Source organism: Lissotriton helveticus, chromosome 2_2 (genome assembly GCF_964261635.1).
Source record: "Lissotriton helveticus chromosome 2_2, aLisHel1.1, whole genome shotgun sequence".
Lineage (NCBI taxonomy): Eukaryota > Metazoa > Chordata > Amphibia > Caudata > Salamandridae > Lissotriton > Lissotriton helveticus.
The window spans coordinates 418,103,771-418,124,291 of record NC_136060.1 but is presented as its reverse complement, the minus strand read 5'-3'; the positions used below and the strand labels follow the sequence as shown (position 1 = coordinate 418,124,291).

General features: G+C 45.6%; 1 protein-coding gene across 2 annotated transcripts in view; it reads left to right on the top strand.

The window, feature by feature from the left end:
• Window positions 1-12,751, top strand: part of IMMT (inner membrane mitochondrial protein) — a 442,904-nt gene extending 430,153 nt beyond the window's left edge. For both annotated transcript variants that reach the window (XM_078678663.1, XM_078678664.1), the window contains one exon: window positions 11,781-12,751. In XM_078678663.1, coding sequence (XP_078534789.1) covers window positions 11,781-12,388 — 608 coding nt within the window. In that variant the 3' untranslated portion in view covers window positions 12,389-12,751. The remainder of the gene's footprint in view (window positions 1-11,780) is intronic.
• Window positions 12,752-20,521: the final 7,770 nt, after the last annotated feature.

Genomic DNA, 20,521 nt, shown 5'->3' with positions numbered 1-20,521 from the left:
GAGGACTGTCCCAGTGACTCCAAGGCACAGACACAGGCTTACAATTGCACGTGGTTCACCGTATCAAATGCAGCTGAGAGGTCCAATAGGATAAGGGTAGAGGGGATCTTCTTATCTGCTGCAAGCCGCAAGACATCCAGCACTGAGAGCATCACCAACTCAGTGCTGTTATGTGCCCTGAAAACGGCTTGCCGAGTGTGTAGCCGCCAGTGTTGTTCAACAAAAGACGAGAGGACCCGGAGTACGTGTTGTTCAAGGACTTTTGCCAGGAAGGGGAGTCTGAAAATGGGACTGAAGTTTTTATGCATCCTGTGGTCCGCCCCTGCCTTTTTCAAACAATAGGATCACCAGGGCTTCCTTAACCCTCAGTGGAACCCTTCCTGTAGCCAGAGACCGATTTAATATGGACAACACCTCGTCCTCTATCACTTGGATGATGGTTTTAAACAGCTTTGGTGGACCAGGGTCCTCAGGTTACCCAGATTTAACTTTATCCACAATATGGGCTAAGTCATGTGGTTCAAGCACGGGAAACACAGAGAGAGCAGGACCCTGAAAATCTGCCAAGTCCTTCACTGACAAAGGGCAGGGGATAATGTCTGTAATAATATCTTCCACCTTAGTTAGAAAGAAATCCTGCATCTTGTCACAGTCAACCTGACTAGTGACCGTCCTTGGCTCTTTCAGACAACTCCGCTCTTTAAGTACATTAAATGTCTCTTTCTGAATGTCAATCGCTTTGCTAATTCTAGCTTCATAGTACACAGATTTAGTTTTAATAATCAAGGATTTATAGCAAGCCAACTTTGCTTTATAAGCCTCCTTTAATTTAGGGTCAGGATGTTTCCGCCAGAGTCTCTCACATTGACGGAGAGCTTGTTTTTTCCCTCTCAATTCTAGGGTGTACCATGGGGTCCCCTTCCTACTATTTGGCTTCCTCAAACCTACTAGAGGTACAATCTCTAGGTATTCGATCCCACTGGTAATTGAAATCCCCACCACTAAGATCTGTTGATATCTCGAGCACAGATTACTCATGACCTCGTATAACAATTCATTAAACCGTGGAGTTGGCCGGGGTGGGCGGTATTCCACTACCACTATTAAACACGAGGATGTAAGTCCCCGCTTGATCCCCAGAACCTCAGCCCCATCCAGACTCTTCTATTATTTTCTCTATTTTTTATTTGTATATTTTACATTTTATTGTTTTATGCAAGGAAATACAGCAGTGGACAAAAAAAAGAACAATTCCAAACAAAAATATAAGATTACATACAGACTCAAGAGAACAAAGGAAATTAAATCCATTCCGCAATTGGCGCCGATATTTTCTTTCCCAAAGCCCTTCTTTTAACCCCCTTAGACTGATAAATAGCAGACTCCATATTGTACATAAACAATAATTTTTCCCGCCAATTAAAAAAAGGAGGTTCAGAGTTGATCCACTCCCTATGTAATGCATGCTCTGGCTACTGCCATACAAATGAAAAGAAGACAAGTTAGTGGTTTAGATCTTGAAGTGCTAGAATCTATACCTATTAACAGTAGCTCTGCAGTTACCCTAATGTCACAATTAAGAACAGAAGAAAAAAAAATTCAATTTGATGAACAAAATCCCCAAGCTTAGGGCATTGAAAAAACATGTGTATGTCGTTAGCTGCATACAAACCACAGCGGTTACATTTCGTTCCCACCGTCGTACTCCATTTAACCACTTTGCTAGGGGTGTACTAGAGGTCGTGTATACACATGAAATGTTGGGATTTCATCATCCCGGTAATTAAGATTTCAGACGCTAATTTAACAGATTCTCGAACATCAATATCTGGGATCCCTAATTTGCTAACCTATTTCAACTGACAATGCTCTAAGTCATCCCCAAATTCCTGAATCAAACACAAATTCAGAATGCCTATCGGAGTTTTTCTATGCAAGTGTTCCATAAGGGGGACTTTGCTCATACTAACATCAGTAATGGAGGAAGAGCTTTGAAGAAAACTGCGGATCTGAAGGTATTTAAAAAAATAATTTTTAGTTAACAAAAACTTATCCTGAAGTTCCTGAAACGAAGCAAGTTGGCCATTAATATATAAATCACCCAAATAGCGTATTCCTTTCTGCTCCCATCTAATAGTAATTAAGTCACAGAAAATCGTAGCTGGTAAAAGACCGGGAGCGGCAATCGGCGTATAGGCATTCAATTGGCTTAATCCCAAATGCTTCTGAACTTTTTGCCACACACCAAAAGCTACCTTCAGCGTCTTAAATTTGATTTTCTTGTTATAACTAGGTTCAATTACCTTAAGAAAGCAAGCTTTGGCTTTTTCACCCATAATCATTTCGAAAATTGAAGGTGTTTGACAGAAAGGAATACAGGCTCTATCACCGATTATCAGTGGGGTGATGTATTGAAGTGTTGCCGCTAGGTAATGGACACAAAATACGGGACATTCCACCCCCCACATTCTTTACTCAAAATCATTTTTTTTATGGGCTTTCCGATGTCGCTTGTAGCCCCACAAAAATCTGGATGTGGCCCTTTCCAGGTTTTTTAAGCTCAAAGGAGGAAATTCTAGAGGTATTGTACGGTACATATACAATGCCTTGGGTAAGATTAGCATTTTTAAAATATTAAGTCTGCCATGCAGCGATAAATGCAGGTGGTCTAAACGCTCTAACATGGAATTAATTTTAGTCACTGCAGGGTTCATATTTATCTCAGGTATATTTGCTATAGGCAGTGAGATTTTAATTGCCAGGTATGTCACATCCATAGCCATGGAAATATTTGTAGGGAGATTGTCCCCAGAACATAGGATTTGGGTTTTCTCCAAATTAAGATTATAGCCGGCGAAAGATCCGAATTGTGTGGTTAAGTCATTAACTGCCGGTATCGCAGTCTGAACGTCCGTAGTAGTAATGACGATATCATCAGCATAGGCTAATGCACGGTAATTCACATTGGCTAAATAAATAGGTTTGATTTTTTCCTCCAAAATAAAACGATTGATTAAGGGATCAATATAAAGTGCAATAAGTAAAGGTGAACAGGGGCATCCTTGACGAGTACCCCTGGTGATTGAGAAAAAGGGAGAGAGTTGAGCATTAATACGAATACAAGCTTTCGGGGCCACATACATAGTTTTTAAAGCGGTTAAGAAACCTGATCTAGCCAAAATATCCCACAAGTAGACCCAGGCAACCCGGTCAAAAGCTTTTTCAGCATCCAAAAAAATCAGTCTGATATTAGATCGGGTTGCCTGGGCCCAGTCTAGAACAGTAATTAACCGCCGGATATGATCCGCAGTGTCACGTGCAGGGAAAAAACCCTTGTTGGTATTTGGAAACTAGAGAGGTAATGACGGTGGATAAACGCGAGGCCAAAATCTTGGAAACATTTTTACTATCCGCATTTATTAATGAAATGGGACGGAAAGAAGACGGAGAAAGAGGAGGTTTGCCCTTCTTTAAGAATACAGTGACTATTGATTCGTGCCAGGACAAGGGAGCAGCGCCCTGTTGTGCTGCTAGAAATAAAGAAACTAATGTGTGGCGAAAAAAATTGAAAAACTCCAAAGGGATTGCATCAGGGCCCGCCGGTTTGCCTGATGCTAAGGACAGAATCGATAGCTCGATTTCTTCCCAAGTGATAAGTAAATCCATCTTCTCCCTTTCCTCTGTTGTTAAAATACCAATTACAGCAGAGTCGGTAAATTGACTTATCCTGTCCCCTGAATCACACACCGCGTCCTCAGTGTATAATCTAGAATAAAATTCACAAAACACCTCCAGTATATCGGTGGTATTATTAACAGTAGTCCCTGCAGTATTATTTATTTTATCTATACTGGAAAAAGCAGCCTTCTGCCTTGCCCTTTTAGCCAAAAGGGCAAGGCAGTGTGTTTTCTGTATGGGTACTAGCATGTAATGGCCTTTTGTAGCCATGTAAATAATACAATTTAGCTCTTACCAAGTGTTTTTCTTTTTTTTTTTTTTTTTTTTGACCCGTTTATAATTAAAACATCCTCAATGTAAAATGTATACAGACCTCTACCGAGTCGACTTCACATGTTTAAATTATTTTTAGGTGCACTCCTGTTTGTATCCTAGCTAACTCACTCCCTCCATTCCCCCCTTTAGTAGTAAGTTAGGAAAGACCCGTGGTCTCTGGACCGCTTCCCCCGCTGCCGAGCTCCTATGACTGCTGCCATATGAAAAGCCCTCTTGGCCGACAGTTTAGTTCAAGTTCATGCATTTATAAAGCGCACTACTCACCCAGAGGGTCTCAAGGCGCTGGTGGGAGGGGTTTACTTTTTATCGAATAGCCATGTTTTCAGTTCTTTTCTGAAGGAGATGTGATTCTGAGTAAGGCGGAGGTGGGTGGGGAGTGAGTTCCAGGTCTTGGCAGCCAGGAAGGAGAAGGATCTGCCACCCATGGTGGTTTCGGATGCGCGGGACTGCGGCGAGGGCTTGATTGGATGATCTTAGTTGGCGGGTGGGATAGTAGAAGGACAGTCGGGTGTTGAGGCATTCGGGTCCTAGATTATAAAGGGCCTTGTGTGCGTGGGTAAGAAGGCGGAAAGTAATTCTTTTGTTGACGGGAAGCCAGTGGAGGTTTTTTAAGTGACCGGTGATGTGCTCTTGGCGCGAGATGTCTAATATGAGTCTCGCTGATGCGTTTTGGATGCGCTGGAGCTTTTTCTGCAATTTTGTTGTAATTCCTGCGTAGAGTGTGTTGCCATAGTCCAGTCGACTCGTGACCAGTGCATGGGTGACAGTCTTTCTTGTTTCGAGGGGGATCCAGCGGAAGATCTTTTTGAGAATGCGAAGGACGTTGAAGCAGGAGGACGATACGGCGTTGACTTGTCTGGACATTGAGAGGGAGGAGTCTAGAATGAAGCCAAGGTTACGTGCATGGTCTGTGGGTGTGGGCGCAGATCCCAGAGCGGAAGGCCACCAGTAGTCGTCCCAAGCTGAGGGGGAGGATCCTAGGATGAGCACCTCCGTCTTGTCTGAGTTGAGTTTTAAGCGACTCTGTTTCATCCATTCGGCTACTTCTTTCATACCTTCGTGAAGGTTGTTTTTGGCGGTGTTGGGGTCTTTGGTGAGGGAAAGGATTAGCTGGGTGTCGTCGGCGTAGGAGATGATGTTGAGGTTGTGTTGACGTGCGATGGAGGCGAGGGGACTCATGTAGACGTTGAAGAGGGTGGGACTGAGTGAGGAGCCTTGGGGTACGCCGCAGATGACTTCGGTGGGCTCTGAGTAGAATGGGGGGAGTCGGACTCTCTGTGTTCTCCCGGCTAGGAATGAGATGATCCAGTCCAAGGCTTTTCCTTGTATGCCGATGTTGTTGAGGCGTTGTATGAGGGTGTTGTGACAGACAGTGTCGAAGGCGGCGGACAGGTCGAGTAGAATGAGGGCCACTGTTTCACCGTTGTCCAGGAGTGCTCGGATGTCGTCGGTCGCCGCAATGAGGGCGGTTTCGGTGCTGTGTTTGGCTCGAAAGCCGTTCTGTGAGGGATCCAGGGAGTTGTTGGATTCAAGGAAGGCTGCTAGTTGGCTATTGACGGCTTTCTCGATGACTTTGGCCGGGAAAGGGAGGAGGGAAATGCGTCGGTAGTTTTTCAGATCTGAGGGGTCTGCTGTTGGTTTTTTCAGAAGGGCGCTGAGTTCGGCGTGTTTCCATATTTCTGGAAAGGTGGCGGAGTCGAAGGAGCAGTTGATGACATCGCGGAGTTGGGGAGCGATGATGGAGTCAGCTTTGTTGAAGATGTAGTGAGGGCAGGGGTCAGAAGGTGAGCCAGAGTGGATTGAGTTCATGAGGCGAATGGTGTCTTCAATGGTGATTGGGTTCCAGGAGTTGAGGTAGTTAGTTGGAGGGGTGGGATCTGAAGGGGTTGGGGTGAGTTGGTCATTGGGCGTGTTCTTGAAGCTGTTGTGGATGTCGGCAATTTTGTTGTAGAAGAAGGAGGATAGCGCATCGCAGAGGTCTTGGGAGTTAGTGATGTCGTTGGACGCTGCGGTAGGGTTGGTGAATTCTTTGACGATATTGAAGAGTTCCTTGCTGTTATGAGAATTGTTGTCGAGACGGTCCTTAAATGCTGATTTCTTGGCGGATCGAATCAGTTGGTGGTGTTTGCGGGTGGCTGTCTTGAGGGAGGCCATGTTGTCTGAGGTTGGTTCTTTTCTCCAATTCTTCTCCAGGGTGCGGCATGGCATGTCTTCTTGGATTTTTTAAGGTCATCATTGAACCAGGGAGCTTTTTTGCTGGATAATTTCGACTGGTGTTTTTTCAGGGGTGCTAGTCTCCAGTTCCACTGACAGCCAAGCGTAGTTTTAAATGAGTGGCCCACTTAAAACCTTGCGAGTACCCATGTACTACTGCATGGCAATCAATGAAAGTTGCACCCCCACAACTGCTGCTTGTGCACCCCTGCCGACGTGGACACACGATCCCCGTTCCTCATCAGTATGTGCACCAATAGGGACACGTTTCGCACACCGTGTGGCAAGTGAGCAGAGCTCCCGCCCCACTCATAAAGAAAGTGCTGTAAAATGCTACATACGACTGCCACACTTTCCGGAAAGATGTATGGCAGCGCGTGCTGAAATGATCTATTGCGAGTTGTTCCTTCGTGTGGTGAACATGTGTTGAGAGACCGCAATTACACCTCTTGCAGTCACTAATTGTGTTCTGTGAAGGTGACACTTACTCGCAACATGTTCAGGCTTAGTGGTCTGGAATAGCTTGAGGGAACTGTGCGAGAAAGTTTTTCACACTTCTCGAGGTGTACGTTTCCAACATGAACAGATATGTTTGGAAGAATATGCATAACAATGTCGTAAAGCACTTCTCAGGCCTCCACAACGCATTCCTACTCGGATCTGTAGTGCAACGTGCCTTTGTTTCATGCTTGTATATACGATAATGATGCTAGTGGAGGGAGCCTGGGTTACTCTTTATCACCGACAGACGCGTTTAAGGGCATGGACAAAGTGTCGCGCGGCCAATGCTTGCTCCTGATCGCCGCCCTCCCGCCTCCTACCTCCTAGGACTACTGACCTGTGGTCTCTGCACCACTTCCCCCGCTGCCCAGCTCCTGTGACTGCTGCCATGTGAAAAGACCTCATGGTCGACAGTTTAGTTCCACCAGGCACACACACCACCAGCCGGCAGTGCACACTTCCACCAGGCACCCACCACCAGCCATCAGTGCACAATTTCTACAGGCACACACACCACCAGCCATCATTGCACACATCAATTGTTAACACATCCACAATTAACTATTGTAGCAATCGCAGTATGGCGCACTTTACTTTTAAACATATTCATCTAAAGCGCAGCATGCCACCATTGCTACAAAAATACACATTTTTTTTGGCCTACACTTTATAGACTTTTATTGCAAATGGTGTTGCAATATTTAGCAATGCCAATAGCTCAAACTTAATTAATGCGAGACCTATTGCATTGCAAATGCTTGTTCTTCAATCCCACCACTGTGGAATCGCCATGGGTATCCATGTGGTGCTTAAGAATCTCACCCAATCCAGGTCCCCTGTTTGTAACTGGTCCAGAGTGGCAAGATGTTTAAAAAGGCGGAGAATGTTGCTCCGGTTCAGAATGTCGTGCTGTCTACTATGAAATCTCGGGGTGAGGACACTACCTCATAGACATTTCTTGGTGTGCCTGGGGGTTGAGCCACTTTTCCCGTTCCTGGAGCGTGCTCTTCCGGGCTTGATGCAGAGCTTAAGCTTCCTTGTTGACTTGAGACAGTTCCTTCTTGAGACCTGAATCTCAGTCCTTGTTTGCTCATGGTGTCAGTCTGCTTCTTGAGGCTTAGCTGGGGTTGTATTGAACCGTCCGGCTGTGGTGTTGTGATGGCCATCACATCCTGGGGGATTATTTCTTCCAGTACGGGACTTGTTCCAGCTATTGGTTCATGACCTGTGGGCAGGCCTGATCTTGCAAGTGTCTTTAAGCCCTTCACAAAGGGGTTGCCTAATGAGATTGTCTGCATTTTGTCTCCATGAGATGAGGCAGGATAAGAATCCTTCATACCCCGGTTTTTGGCTGAGAAAATTGGATAGAACTGACTGTCTTTGTTACCTTCTTGGGGTGAGTGGTCAGTCTTCCATAGCTGCGATTGTCTCCCTCTTGTTTTTGTTTTTTTCAGTTGTTTCCTCAGCTTCTTTTTTGCTCTCCTTGATAGAATAGGATCGGGCCTGTCCGTTGTACTGTGCATGGGTTCTTGCGAATCAGTTACCGAGACATCGCTACCCCTGCTTCCTCCGTTGTTGGCCCTTTATGTGCCTTGGGCTACTTTGGATCCATGAGCGGGGCTCTCCATCCTGTGTGCCACTTTTTGTCCGGGTCCGTCTGTTTTCGTCGGGCCTAATGGAACTTGGAACTCCTTCTCCCTTACTCACCGCCGGGTGATAGTTGTTTACAGTTGCCCTGTCGTCCGTGGTGCTCAAAGTAGACGTCTCCCTGCTTCCTTTAACTATCTCCACTATATCCACTAGGACCTTGGGAAGAGACGCCCATTTTTCCATGAGGATTGAGCAGGAGCAGAATCATTCCCCAGGGTTGGAGACCAGGTACTGAACATTCCTGTTTTCCAAGTCTTCCTCCCTGGTGCTTAAATTGACTAGGCAAGCTGCAATCGATTGCAGGAGGTCTGTTTGTTCTCCCATCTTTGATGATTGCCACAATAGTGCTCCGTTAGTAGAGCTGTTTCTCATTTGTAGATAATTTCTGCAGATCTTCATTTACACTATTGTTATAGGTGCGGTGGTCCGCTTTAGTGTTAGTGTCCTGGAAAGGCTCTAGTAGCCCCATCAAGTTTGGGAATAATTCTAGAGTTCTTTCAATCTTTTGGCCTAAATTTTGAAGGAACACAGCTGCGAGGTCCCCTGCCACTGGTGACTCTGGAATCAGGTCATCTGAATGCAACAATGGGCTTGTAGCTGTTAGTAAGGGCTTGGTGCTCACCGTGTACTGAAGGTCTTGATCGTGGCATTTAGTCTAGTGAATTTGGGCCACTGTCGCTGTGACATGTTCCTCTTCGGTCAGAGCTGTTTCGTGCTTCTTGCCAATTGTAGGGCCAGGCACCTTTTCTGTGTGTGGGGATTTAATTTGGTCATGAGGTAATCCGTTAAATTGAACAGAATCAAATTGTACAGAGGCAGAGGCAGCTATTTCCTACTCAATGCGGGTCCCGCGCTGGGAGGTGGTCCTCCCTTGGAAGTGGGGGTGCAATCGGAGGGCTTTCTGCTCAGCCTTTTGGTGCTGCTGTCTTGTACGATGCACGAGTCATAGCCATAAAATAGTGTATCCTGGGATTTGTGCTTTTGCCAGCCCTGAGTGATGCCCAGGTTGGTGCTGGGGTTGCCATTTTTCTTGAAGAAGTGCCTAATCGACCCCCTTTGTTCGGCATCTTGAGGCATTTCATTTAGACTTTCTGACAGGGTTTTACTCCTTGTAATCCTTTTAGTAGAGGATTGTCTGTTGGCGATTTCTTCAGGGGTCGTGCGTGGTCGGTCTTGATTTTTTGGGTCCCATCTTGCTAAGTAAGACACCAAATAGTGCTTGGCTGTTTGGCTGTCTGGCCTGGACTAATGTAGTGTGATTGGTCGTTGAAAGCTTACAGCTGGGCAGTAGGATGGTCGTGCCCCTGAATCGTATCCATGGTTTATTGAGCCCCACCTAGAGCTGCTGGAAGTGATACTGGTGCCAGGGCTAATGCCAGGGCGTTCCTCCAGCTGCCCAGTGCTCCTCGGCGCTCCTCTCTGCTCTCAGCTCAGCAAGGCAACCGCAACTGAGTCTGCACTGCCGGCACTTAATTGAGGGTGTGGAATTGGGCTATTTCTTCCTCCACCGTGTCTGCTTAGCTGCTTTTCTTCATCCGCCGTATGTTAATCGTGACCGAGGCGTTAGTGTATCTGTCGCTCCTTAAAGCAGGTTCTTTCGCTCTATCCGACACTCCTTAAAGCAGGCACTTCCTCATCACCCACCTACAGTAGGGGCCACGAGCTGAGGCCGCACACGCCTGCTCGTGAGTACCCTTAGGAGTTTACTTTCAATGGTTATTGCTGGATGGCAGGCCTTGTAAACTGGGCGCAATTGTCCTCTTTTCAGGGGGGGAATAGGACTTTTCCAGCAGGGGAGCAGGGAAAGGGGAGGCAAGTGGGGCATGCAGAACGGAGTCACAGGCTGCACCGATCTCATCGGGTCGCCTCCGTAACACCACCGACGGCTGGCTCTCACTGCGGCTGCCTACTAATGGCGCCCGCGCTTGCCGCAGAGGCGGCCTGCGTCTAAACTCTTCCGTTGCCTTAGAGATGGTCCTGGTATTGTTACTGTTGGGCGCTGCGGCATTACGGCGTTGCAGCACCCGCTACGAGGCAAAACTCTCACCGCTCGATGCTTCTGCTTCAGCTTCTACCAAGGTATGTGGTAGGTATGATTCATCCCCTCAGAAGCAAGCTTCGTGGGGTCCCTGGTGTTCCGGTACCAGCCTTCTAGTCTCAGACTGCACAAAATGGTTGCTGCTGACCAGAGACACATTTCTGCTCTCCTGCTACTGAACCAAGCTCTAGCAGGGGAAGGCAGAACAATAAGCATCCTGTCACAGGGAGCTGTGACCACCTCCCAGACATGATTTAGTGCATTAGGCCTGAGTGGGTGCGCTTGCCAGCGACAGACGTTCTGCATGAGGGGCACATTTGGTGCCCCTGTGCATAGTCCAGTACAAACCAGTCCTGAGAGCTGTTAGCTGCAGCTCTGGCGCGAAATCGGACAAAGGACATGGGAGTAACCTCCCCACTGCCCAGACCCTCCCCTGGGAGGGTTCCCTGAATCTGTCCAACCCTTTCCCGTGGGTACAAATGGCCTATCTGGCTGTAGGACCCTAGATTCGACGTGGACTAGATTCTAAACCAGGAACCACTAACCTTCGACCGTCTCGACACTCTGGACGTCGTTTCCGTGCAGGACCTGTAGGGCATCAAGGACAACTGTAGATATCTCCCTTGGGGTGAAGGGGTCCCTCCCCTGCATCAGCAGGCACCACATCACGACTGACCGGTCTGCTGCTCCTCAGCTCCTACGGACTCCGAAGGCTCCAGCAACACAGGAGGTGGGTCCCTAAGTCCCTCGAGGTCCGAGCTGCCCTCTTACTGTGGGTCCACTTGAGGGTCAACTTTACTTTTCTTGGGCTCCCCTGGTTGCTCCTGGACTGCTCTGACTCCCTTTACTTGTCTCTTGGACCTTGCTGGTCTGAACCGTAACCTTCCTTGACCTTCTGTGTGGGTTGCCGCTGCCAAGGTTGGTTGGTCCTCCTGCCGGACACAGACCCCTCAGCACTCAACATCCTTCGTGGGACAGCTCGTATCCGACTCCTAGTCATCCTCGACGTCTCCTGATCCCCGTGGCTGCATAGTCGAGAAACCCCTCTACGCACCTGAAGCACCCGACATCAGTGAACATTAGTCTATCGAGCCCCTGGTCACTCTGAAGTGACCCAGACACTGTCCCATCTGCTTTCAGGTACTCTTTGTCAAGAATCCACCTTTGGATTCCAACTGACACTTTTCTTCCATCCACATGAGCTGGGCAATTCAGTGCTTTTAACTGTAAGAGAACTAGAATTACAGGTAAGTAACTTTTCCTTCAAGATGCATGTGATGCCTGTACTTATTTCAGACTGTAAAAGTCATTACTTAAGAACACCTAAGATTGAGTGATCAATTCAAACTTTTTTTTTTTTTAGGACATGCAGTTGCTGAAGAGGAGGCCCGGAAGGCGCATCAGTTGTGGCTTTCAGTAGAAGCTTTGAAATTTACCTTGAAGACTGCTTCAGGCGATTGCCCTACTGAACCTCTTGAAAGTTCGGTCCAAGCTATCCAATCCTGTTGTTCCGACAATGTATTTACACAAGCCTTAACTGCAGCACTTCCGCATGAGTCTTTGAATCGTGGTATTTATAGCGAGGAAGCACTGAGAGCTCGCTTCTACATCATCCATAAACTGGCACGTAGGGTGGCCCTGATTGACGAAACCAGGAATAGTCTATATCAATACTTTTTGTCATACCTGCAGTCCCTTCTTCTCTTTGAACCTAAACAACTGAAACCCCCCAAGATGCTCAGTCCTGAAGACCTGGATACATTCAAGCTACTCTCTTATGCCTCTTACTGCATTGAGCATGGAGATTTGGAGCTGGCAGCTAAATTCATCAACCAGTTGAAGGGGGAGTCAAGAAGAGTGGCAAAGGACTGGTTAACAGAAGCCAGACTAACCTTAGAAACCAAACAAGTTGTAGATATCCTCTCTGCTTATGCCAGTGCAGTCGGGTTAGGGACAACTCAAGTGCAGTGACATGATTGGATGAAATTGGGGATGAAATCCTTTGCCTAACCGTTCACTTTTGAAGAGAAATTCAGAACCCCAGAATTCCTGTAAACTGTTCCACCAAATTGGGTTTAGAATTGTATTAGAATGTTACTCATCAAAAAAGTACTGTTTTTTTGCACTCTCCCAATTGCATCAAGCTGTTGCACTATATATCGTTTTCAATCATTGTGATGAAAAATCTAATTCTGCTTTCTCTCCAATTAAATATTTTAAGCTCTCAGGTTTACTGATTTGGCTTTTCATCCAACCAAATTAAGGTTTGTACCCCTATTATTCTCAATTTATATACCTCTCGGCACATATGAATAAACCAAGTGCAAAACACAACTCACTGAATACACTTCATTGCTGCTTTTTTCGTGTGATGTCCACTTAGATGATAGTGAGATGAAGAGTGGATCACAGACAGACAGAAAAACGCTGTTAATGAACACTTGCTGATCATGTGAGAGTGCTGGTGTAACCCTGCATGATGTTCTTTGTGGAAGTAATGCACAAAGTCTACAATTATCCCCTTAACCAGTACTGTCCTGAACCTTGTAGATCTATGTTACGGTATGGATAAATTAAACTTCAAGATTGTATTCACAGATAAAGCTTAAAGAAGGAGAGGAAGACCATTATCATTTATGGTATCAAACACTCTTCCCTTGCCACACTGTTTTCTTGTAGGCAGTCACCATATTTATCATTATGTGAAAATTGGAAAGTGGTGAAGCAGTATTAAGTAGACCTTTGTGGATTTTGAATGGTCAAAGTAAGCTTCTTGCCTTTTAATAAAGTACAGCCACCTCAATCACGTATACCTATCTAGGAAAGTTAATGTCGATCTGTGAAGAAGTATATACGGTTCACTTTTTATGCCCTTGTATAGTAAGCTATATAAACTGGATATATAAAGAATGGCTTGCGTGCCCCACTTCAATAGCAACTCACAGCAGTCCCCTTATTCACAGAGAGGCAAAACAAGCAATCTGGAATCAGGATACACAGTGATCATTTATTTCCCTCTGTGGCATTTGTATCCCCTTGGTACTCTGTTTTCCACCTTTTGATTTTTCCAAACTTCGATCAGATGATGACAAAACCAGGGTTACAGATTTACACAAAGAGCATAGTTCTGCTATTGAATGGATAGATACAGATGTATTGTTTAAAATGATGAGAATCCTAATAATTGTGAGGGTGTCCCAGTGGAGTGTCTGTAATGATGCTCTGTCCCATTCCAATAACCTAGGGAAAAGAAAAAGAAATAGAGATGGCAGCATGCAAGAGACTTCTATTTATCATAGATATTTTGAAGTCATTTTTGCAGTCCATATGATTACTTTTGTTAACTTCAAGGCCCATATAACGTTTAGAAGCACTGGATTGATTTAGTTTTTTTTTTATAATAACTTTTACCGCGTTGTGGAAAGTAGGTTCCTTGAATCAGCAAGCACACAGAGTGATTGCTTGCCTTGGAACCACACCCCAAAACTTTCCAGATTATATGTTGTAGGAAGAATGCATTGAAATGTTGGATTGGATATCTAATGGCCCAGGATTTTTGTATAAGCCTCACAGACTGCCTATTAAACGATAAAAGACTGCATTTGCTGCAATACTGATGAATGTGAGTCCATTACTAATATTGTAGGTGACAACTTAATTTAGACCCTAAGGCTCCAGAGGCTGATAAGTTCGTGTCTGTGCTGAAGATCACCAACCCACCAAACAATGAACTTCATTATCTGACAAGTGTGTACGGTAGAAACTCCATCATTTAAGCTTGCTATCTGGGTGTGCCTGGATATCTTCAGGTGCTAAGTAACTCTTGACTAATTTGGCACCATCAAAATAAAAATTGGAAAAGCCTTGGAATCGTCAATACGAAAGCACTGACTGTCCAAGGACCACAAACAGCGGCATCATTTGGTAGTGGAATTAAGTTAGTTGATTCCAGACTTCAGAATTCATTAAATACTAATGTTTAATGGATGAACGGTTAGAGGCCAGTTATGTTGGCCAATAAAGTGGAGCACGCATCTCTGCACTCAAGAGCTTAAAGCTAACCAAACCAATGAGTATAACCATGCAACGACTATCGGTTCTCCTGCATTGGATCTTTCATAGAATCACATGCTCTCTGAGACCCATTGCTAAACAGTGTTACCAAAGTAATGTTTAAATACATTCAAAATAATTGAAAACATCCATAGACTGTATGTAGTATATCCATCTTATTTATGAGTGAACATTGGCAGGTCAGGTGGAGAGACCAAGCTCCTCTCTCTCCCCTACATGCTCAATTGCTATGAATTTCTACCACGTTTGGTATATAGGCGAAAATTATCTCTTATAAAGAGCGATTTTTTTAAAGTAGAATTTTAAACTTTTGAGTGTCTCTTCGTACACCTTTTACCCACTTGTTGAGTATTGTGCTAGTTTTTGTAGTTGATTGTCTGATCAAAGCATCTGTTTCCTCAACCATCGCAGAATCTTCTAGGAAGAAAACCTTATTAATTGTATGACTCCAGTGGGGATAGGATAGTTTACGTAGCAGTAAGGAGAAAACTGTATTACAATAGCTAACCTCTGATGCATGTTAGTAGCACAATCGCTTTGTTGGAATGATCCAAACTACAACCAGTCAGGTGAGAGTGTACTGACCTCCACTCCCCTAGAGATCACCATACCATACTTCAGATTCCTAATGCATGCTATTTTGAAGGGTTGACCTCAGACCTGGTGTTACTTTTCAATCATTAAAGTTGCTTCTTTCCTCAATTGCTACATATTTTCTTGCATTTCTTTCCTAAGACAATTGCTTTTTAAGTTTGGCCCAGTGGAAGGGTAAATGTGTCCCTTTGACAGCCTTTTTTTGGCCCTTTCGCTCCTGTGGTAAAAATCTTTACTCTGGCAACCCAGATAAGGAGTCTATCTATTGCTTCATCCCATGGAAGAAAACTTTCTGCAAACCATGCAGTCTTTTGGCTACAGAAGAAAACTTTGGACAGGGAACCCAGCTTTTTTTAATGATGAGCACGCCTGATGTGCCCTGTCAGAGGTTAAGAAACCACAGAAATGTCCACTCGAATGAGGTACTGTTGATGGGTCCAAAATATGAAGACCGTCCGTCATAAGGCCATCAAAAGTTCCTACTAAGCCATACAGGCAAACAAAAGTGCCCTCTGAGTCCTCATTAAGGCAACCATCCAGACAAATCGTTGAAGATGGCACAGTTGATACCTACTCCATCAGTAGCCTTGGCGAGCCTTACCATCTCTATTAAAGCCCCTCCTGACACTTCCATCTTGGATACTCGTCGTCATTGAAGACTTGTCACTGTCTGGCCCATATTTGACAGTGGAATCAGACACCTTTGATAACCAGTACTTCATCTCAAGTTAGCCTGCCAACTATCCTACTGTTGAGACCCTCTTCTTTGGTAGTCTCGCCTCTAATGGCGATGCTACTATCTCCAACACAGTTGATTCTTACTAAAAAGTGTTCTGGGAAATGTACACACATTTCAGCAAAGAGTTTCACATGTCCTGCTTCTTGAATAGACATCCCCCAGCAAGATCTCTCCTCACCATCTCACAAAATTTCTAGATACTGAGTCACAGGGAGAAGGTCATTTTGTCCCTTTGATCAGTCTTACATATCTAGGAATCGCTTGCCAAGAGGAAGAGAACGAGCATATGATCCCAAGCAGAACGTGGTGGAGGATTACAAACAGGAGAAGTAGCTCAAGAGCCATGGTCACCCTATTACAATCGTCATTATGATGAACATAATGAAGAGGCATGCTACCAAGAGCCAGCAATGTTTAGAGTACCAGTGCACCTTTCCAATGATATACACCATATGGTGGACTATTCTCCAAGTTTCCACCTCAACACTCTGGAACCCAGTTGCCACTGACTCTTCAGCTTTCATAGCACATCTGCCACCTGTTATTCTACATGGACTAACTCGTCCAGTACCAGTTGAGCAACCAGTTCTTCCTACCCCGTCCGTGTATTTAGATGCCACAGAAGAGGAGGATAATTGCAAAGGATTGCAAACCATGATTGTCCATCAGCTGAATTTTAGGACTGGTATGATTGTTGCCTCAGCGAAAGGCCCACCAACACTGCCACCAGCAGACTCACCAGCCTACTTCCAGATATGAAAGGTTATTCCAATGAGTTGGCCCTGCATTTGACTTCAACCCTTTTTAGACATGGCTCAACTCAATAAGGGCTGCCGAAGTTGTTACACATTGTAGGAAAGTAGGATCTGCTTTTATGGTTACCCCCGCTTTTTGCTTGGTGTCATTATGTTTTTGACTAGTCTGACAGGGATCCTGCTAATCAGGACACCAGTCGCTATGCTTTCTGTCTAATTTGACCATGGTAAGTACTGTTGTACATCAAGATTGGCTACTGATGTACCCTTCAAAGTTCCTAGTATATGGTACTAAGGTACCTAGCATAGGTACGCGAGAGGTCTCCCATGGACTGCAGCATGTATTGTGCCACCTATGTGAGTCCGCTTAAACTGTGACTAAAGCCCTTCCATTGCAGCGTGTGTGAGTTGGTGCTTATTAACTCTCACACCAGATATAGGTTTCCTGATATCTGAGGTCACTGCACTTAACCGCATGCGCGCTAGCGGTTTTCCCGCTGCGCGCTGCGTTTTTAAAAAAGCCGCGTTACATGACGAGCTCAGCTCGTCATGAGCGTACGAGCGTCGTAACTCATGACGAGCTCAGCTCGTCATGAGCGCGGAAGGGTTAAAACCTATGTCACCCCTTTGACAGGCTTTACAGTCCTGAGGGCTGGGTGCCTGATTATAAGTGTCAGGGTGCCCCTTCATAAGCGGGACACCCCTACAAACCCCAGAGTTGATTCTCCAGGCTTTGTAACTGCAGTCAGCCATTTTAATATATATAGGGGACATCAGTCATTACGGATGTCTAACTATGTCTAACTATATGTCTAACTATATAGTGGAAGCACCGAACATTGGAATCAAACCTGTTGGAACCTTACTCCAACTCAGAAACCAGTGTTAGAAGTATGATTCCATGTTCTAGGGGGGATCCCTTGGGGTACCCCCCGTACTACCGGTAACAGCCTTTTAGGGTCTGACAGCCATCTAGTGCTGCTGCCGACCACAGACACGATTCTGTCCTCCTGCTGTTGAGCCAAGCTTGAGCAGGGTAAGATAGAAAAATAGGCTTCCTGTCACAGGGAGGTGTGACCACCTAACAGACAGGTATTAGTGTATTGGGCTGGGGTAGGGGTGCTTACCATCGCCACCAGACTGCTTTGAAGAGCCCATTTGGCGCCCTCCTTGCATACTCCAGCTTGAGCCAGCTCAGGGAGCCCTTTACTCCCCCTCTAGTGCAAAACTGGACAAAGGATATGGTAGTATCCTCCCCTCTGTCCAGCCCCTCCTCAGGGAGGAACCCCCCTGACCAGCCGGCTCCCAGGAGAAGGAGCAGGAAGGGTCATGATTTATCCTACTCTCAGTGAGGATCAGTCTCCTGAGGTAGATGACCTCAGCCCGTGAAAAAAACGGTCTCAGAGGAACTTGGGCCTGACACAGCAGAGTTCTTGGGGGCAGGTTGTCCGTCCAGGGTAGTCTTGAATCTGGAGCAGAAAACCAGCCCCTCTCTTGAACAGCTCAGGCACAGGCTGCTGCTGAGGAGGCAGGGTATGTCGGAGGGTCCCATAGGATCTATTGGGACGATGGCCTCCTGTTTTCTGAGTGTAGAGACCCCGAGTCTGGTACCAACAGGAGGTTGGTCATACCTCATATATTCAGGTGTTTTCTATTGTCCCTAGCACATGACATTCCCCTTGCAGGACATCTTGGACAAAGCAAGGCTTTGGGTAGGCTTGTCCCTCACTTTCACCGGCCCGACATGTCTGAAGATGCCAAGTAGTTTTTTAGCTCCTGTGTCACTTGCCAAGCCAGTGGAAAGTCAGGTGGGCTACAGAGGCCTCCTTAATTTCACTTTAAGGTTGGGTTTCCCTTTGAGAGGGTAGGGATTGACATTATTTGTTCCTTAACCCCTTCAGCGCGGCGCGAATTTTCGCGCTGTGCTGAAGGTTCTAATGAGCCAACGGGCTCATGACGGAACGGTTCCGTCATGGGCACAGCTCAACCGACGCTCATGACGGAACCGTTCCGTCATGAGCATCGAAGGGGTTAAACCCTCCAACAGCATCTGGACATAGTTACATACTAGGTATTCCAGAAGCTATACCACTTAGGACCGCTATAGCACCTATGGTGGCTAGGGACCTCCTGGTAATCTTTTGGAGGGTTGGGTTTCCTAAGGAGGTCTTGTCTGACAGATGTACTGACTTCATGTCTAGTTACATCACTGCTATGTGGCAGGAGAGTGGTGTAAACTATAGGTTTACTAGACCTTATCATCCACAGTGTAATGGGCTTGTTGAAAGGTTCAACAAGACCCTAATGGGTATGGTCATGGGGCTCTCAGAAAAACTGAGGCGAAAATGAGATATCTCACTACCCTGCCTTCTCTTTGCCTACAGAGAGTTTCCTCAGAAGGAGGTGGACTACAGCCCATTTGAACTTTTGTTTGGACATCTAGTTGGGGGTCCTTTGTGTTTGGTTAAGGAGGGATGGGAGCAACCTCTCAAACCTCCTAAACAGGACATAGTGGATTATGTACTTGGCCTACGTTCTTGTATGGCTGAGTACATGAATTCCAGCAAAAACAGTGAGGCCAGTCAGGAGCTTCAGAAAGCTTGGCATGACCAAAAGGCTGTGCGGATTGTTTATCAGCCAAGACAGATAGTGTGGGTTTTGGAGCCTTTGCCACCAGCAGCTCTCCAGGCTAAGGGGAGTGGCCCCACACCATCCTTGGAAAAAAAAAGGTGAGGTCACTTACTTGGTTGACCTAGGCACTCCCAGACGTCTCCACAGGGTACTTCATGTGAATCAGCCAAAAGCCTTTTATTGACAGGACTGAGGATTTTCATCAAAATGGGTTCATGCATTTTAGGAAAGATGGAACCAAATTGGTTAAAGGAGAACTAATTACTGATATTAACTAAAGCTAGTAAGGCGGCAACACAAATTGAAACAAGTAGTGATTGGGTCTTCGTTTGCTTACTGGAACTTTATGAAGGCGGTCTGCAACAAGATAAGATGATTTTTGTGAATGTGTTTATAAATTAGAAGGACCCTGAGAAAGAGGCATGGGAAATGTTCCAGAGAGACCTGGTAAAACTATTTGAGTTCCCGGGGGAATATCCTATTTTGTTATTAGGGGTTTTAATTTTCATTTAGATCCAGGGAAGGCTGACACTAAACCCAGATATGCTAGAGTGCTACAGTATTCCTACCGCAAATTTTCCAAAATGCACTCTGTCGTAGGTTTATAGGAATATGGTGAGCTTTTTGGCAGAATTAGGGTTTGTATGCCTAAATGGCCGTTTCAAAGAGGACAACCCTTCAGATCAAACGTTTGTATATGGGAAAAACAGTGTCCCATTGACTATATGTTTATGCAGGCTTGTTTTTAAAAAATGTTGTATGAAATGTATGGTGCGAAGACAAATGGGAAGCGATCATTGGAGGCTAAAATTAGTTAGAGATAGCTCTATTAGTGAGAGAACGAGCTATTCCGATGGAACTAGATTTCCCTAAACGCTTAAGAACAAGAATTGATGGGAGATATGTTGAGCAGTTAATGCAGTATCAATCAATCAATGATATGATCCAAGATAGGGCCAAAGGAGAGCCTAATGGTGCATGGTATGCAACTATCATTGCAGAAGTAGTAAAGCGATTGATACCAGTGGTAAGGGCATGCAATACGCGAATAAAAAGGTACCAGCTATGCCAAACTTCAAACCAACAATAGTTCGATGAGTGTGCAGTTGCTAGGAAAGAGCTTAGCAAAATAGAAACGGAAGGCGATCAGATGGTCAAGCAATGCTAGGACACTTCAAGAAAAGGATATGAGAAAATTCTGGAAATTGGTCCAGAAGGGATGTGGTATGTATGTCCCCCAGCAAGATGCATAGTGTCGGAAGCAGATTGGGTACCCTTCTTAACTAATATCTATAATCAAGTGAGACCGTG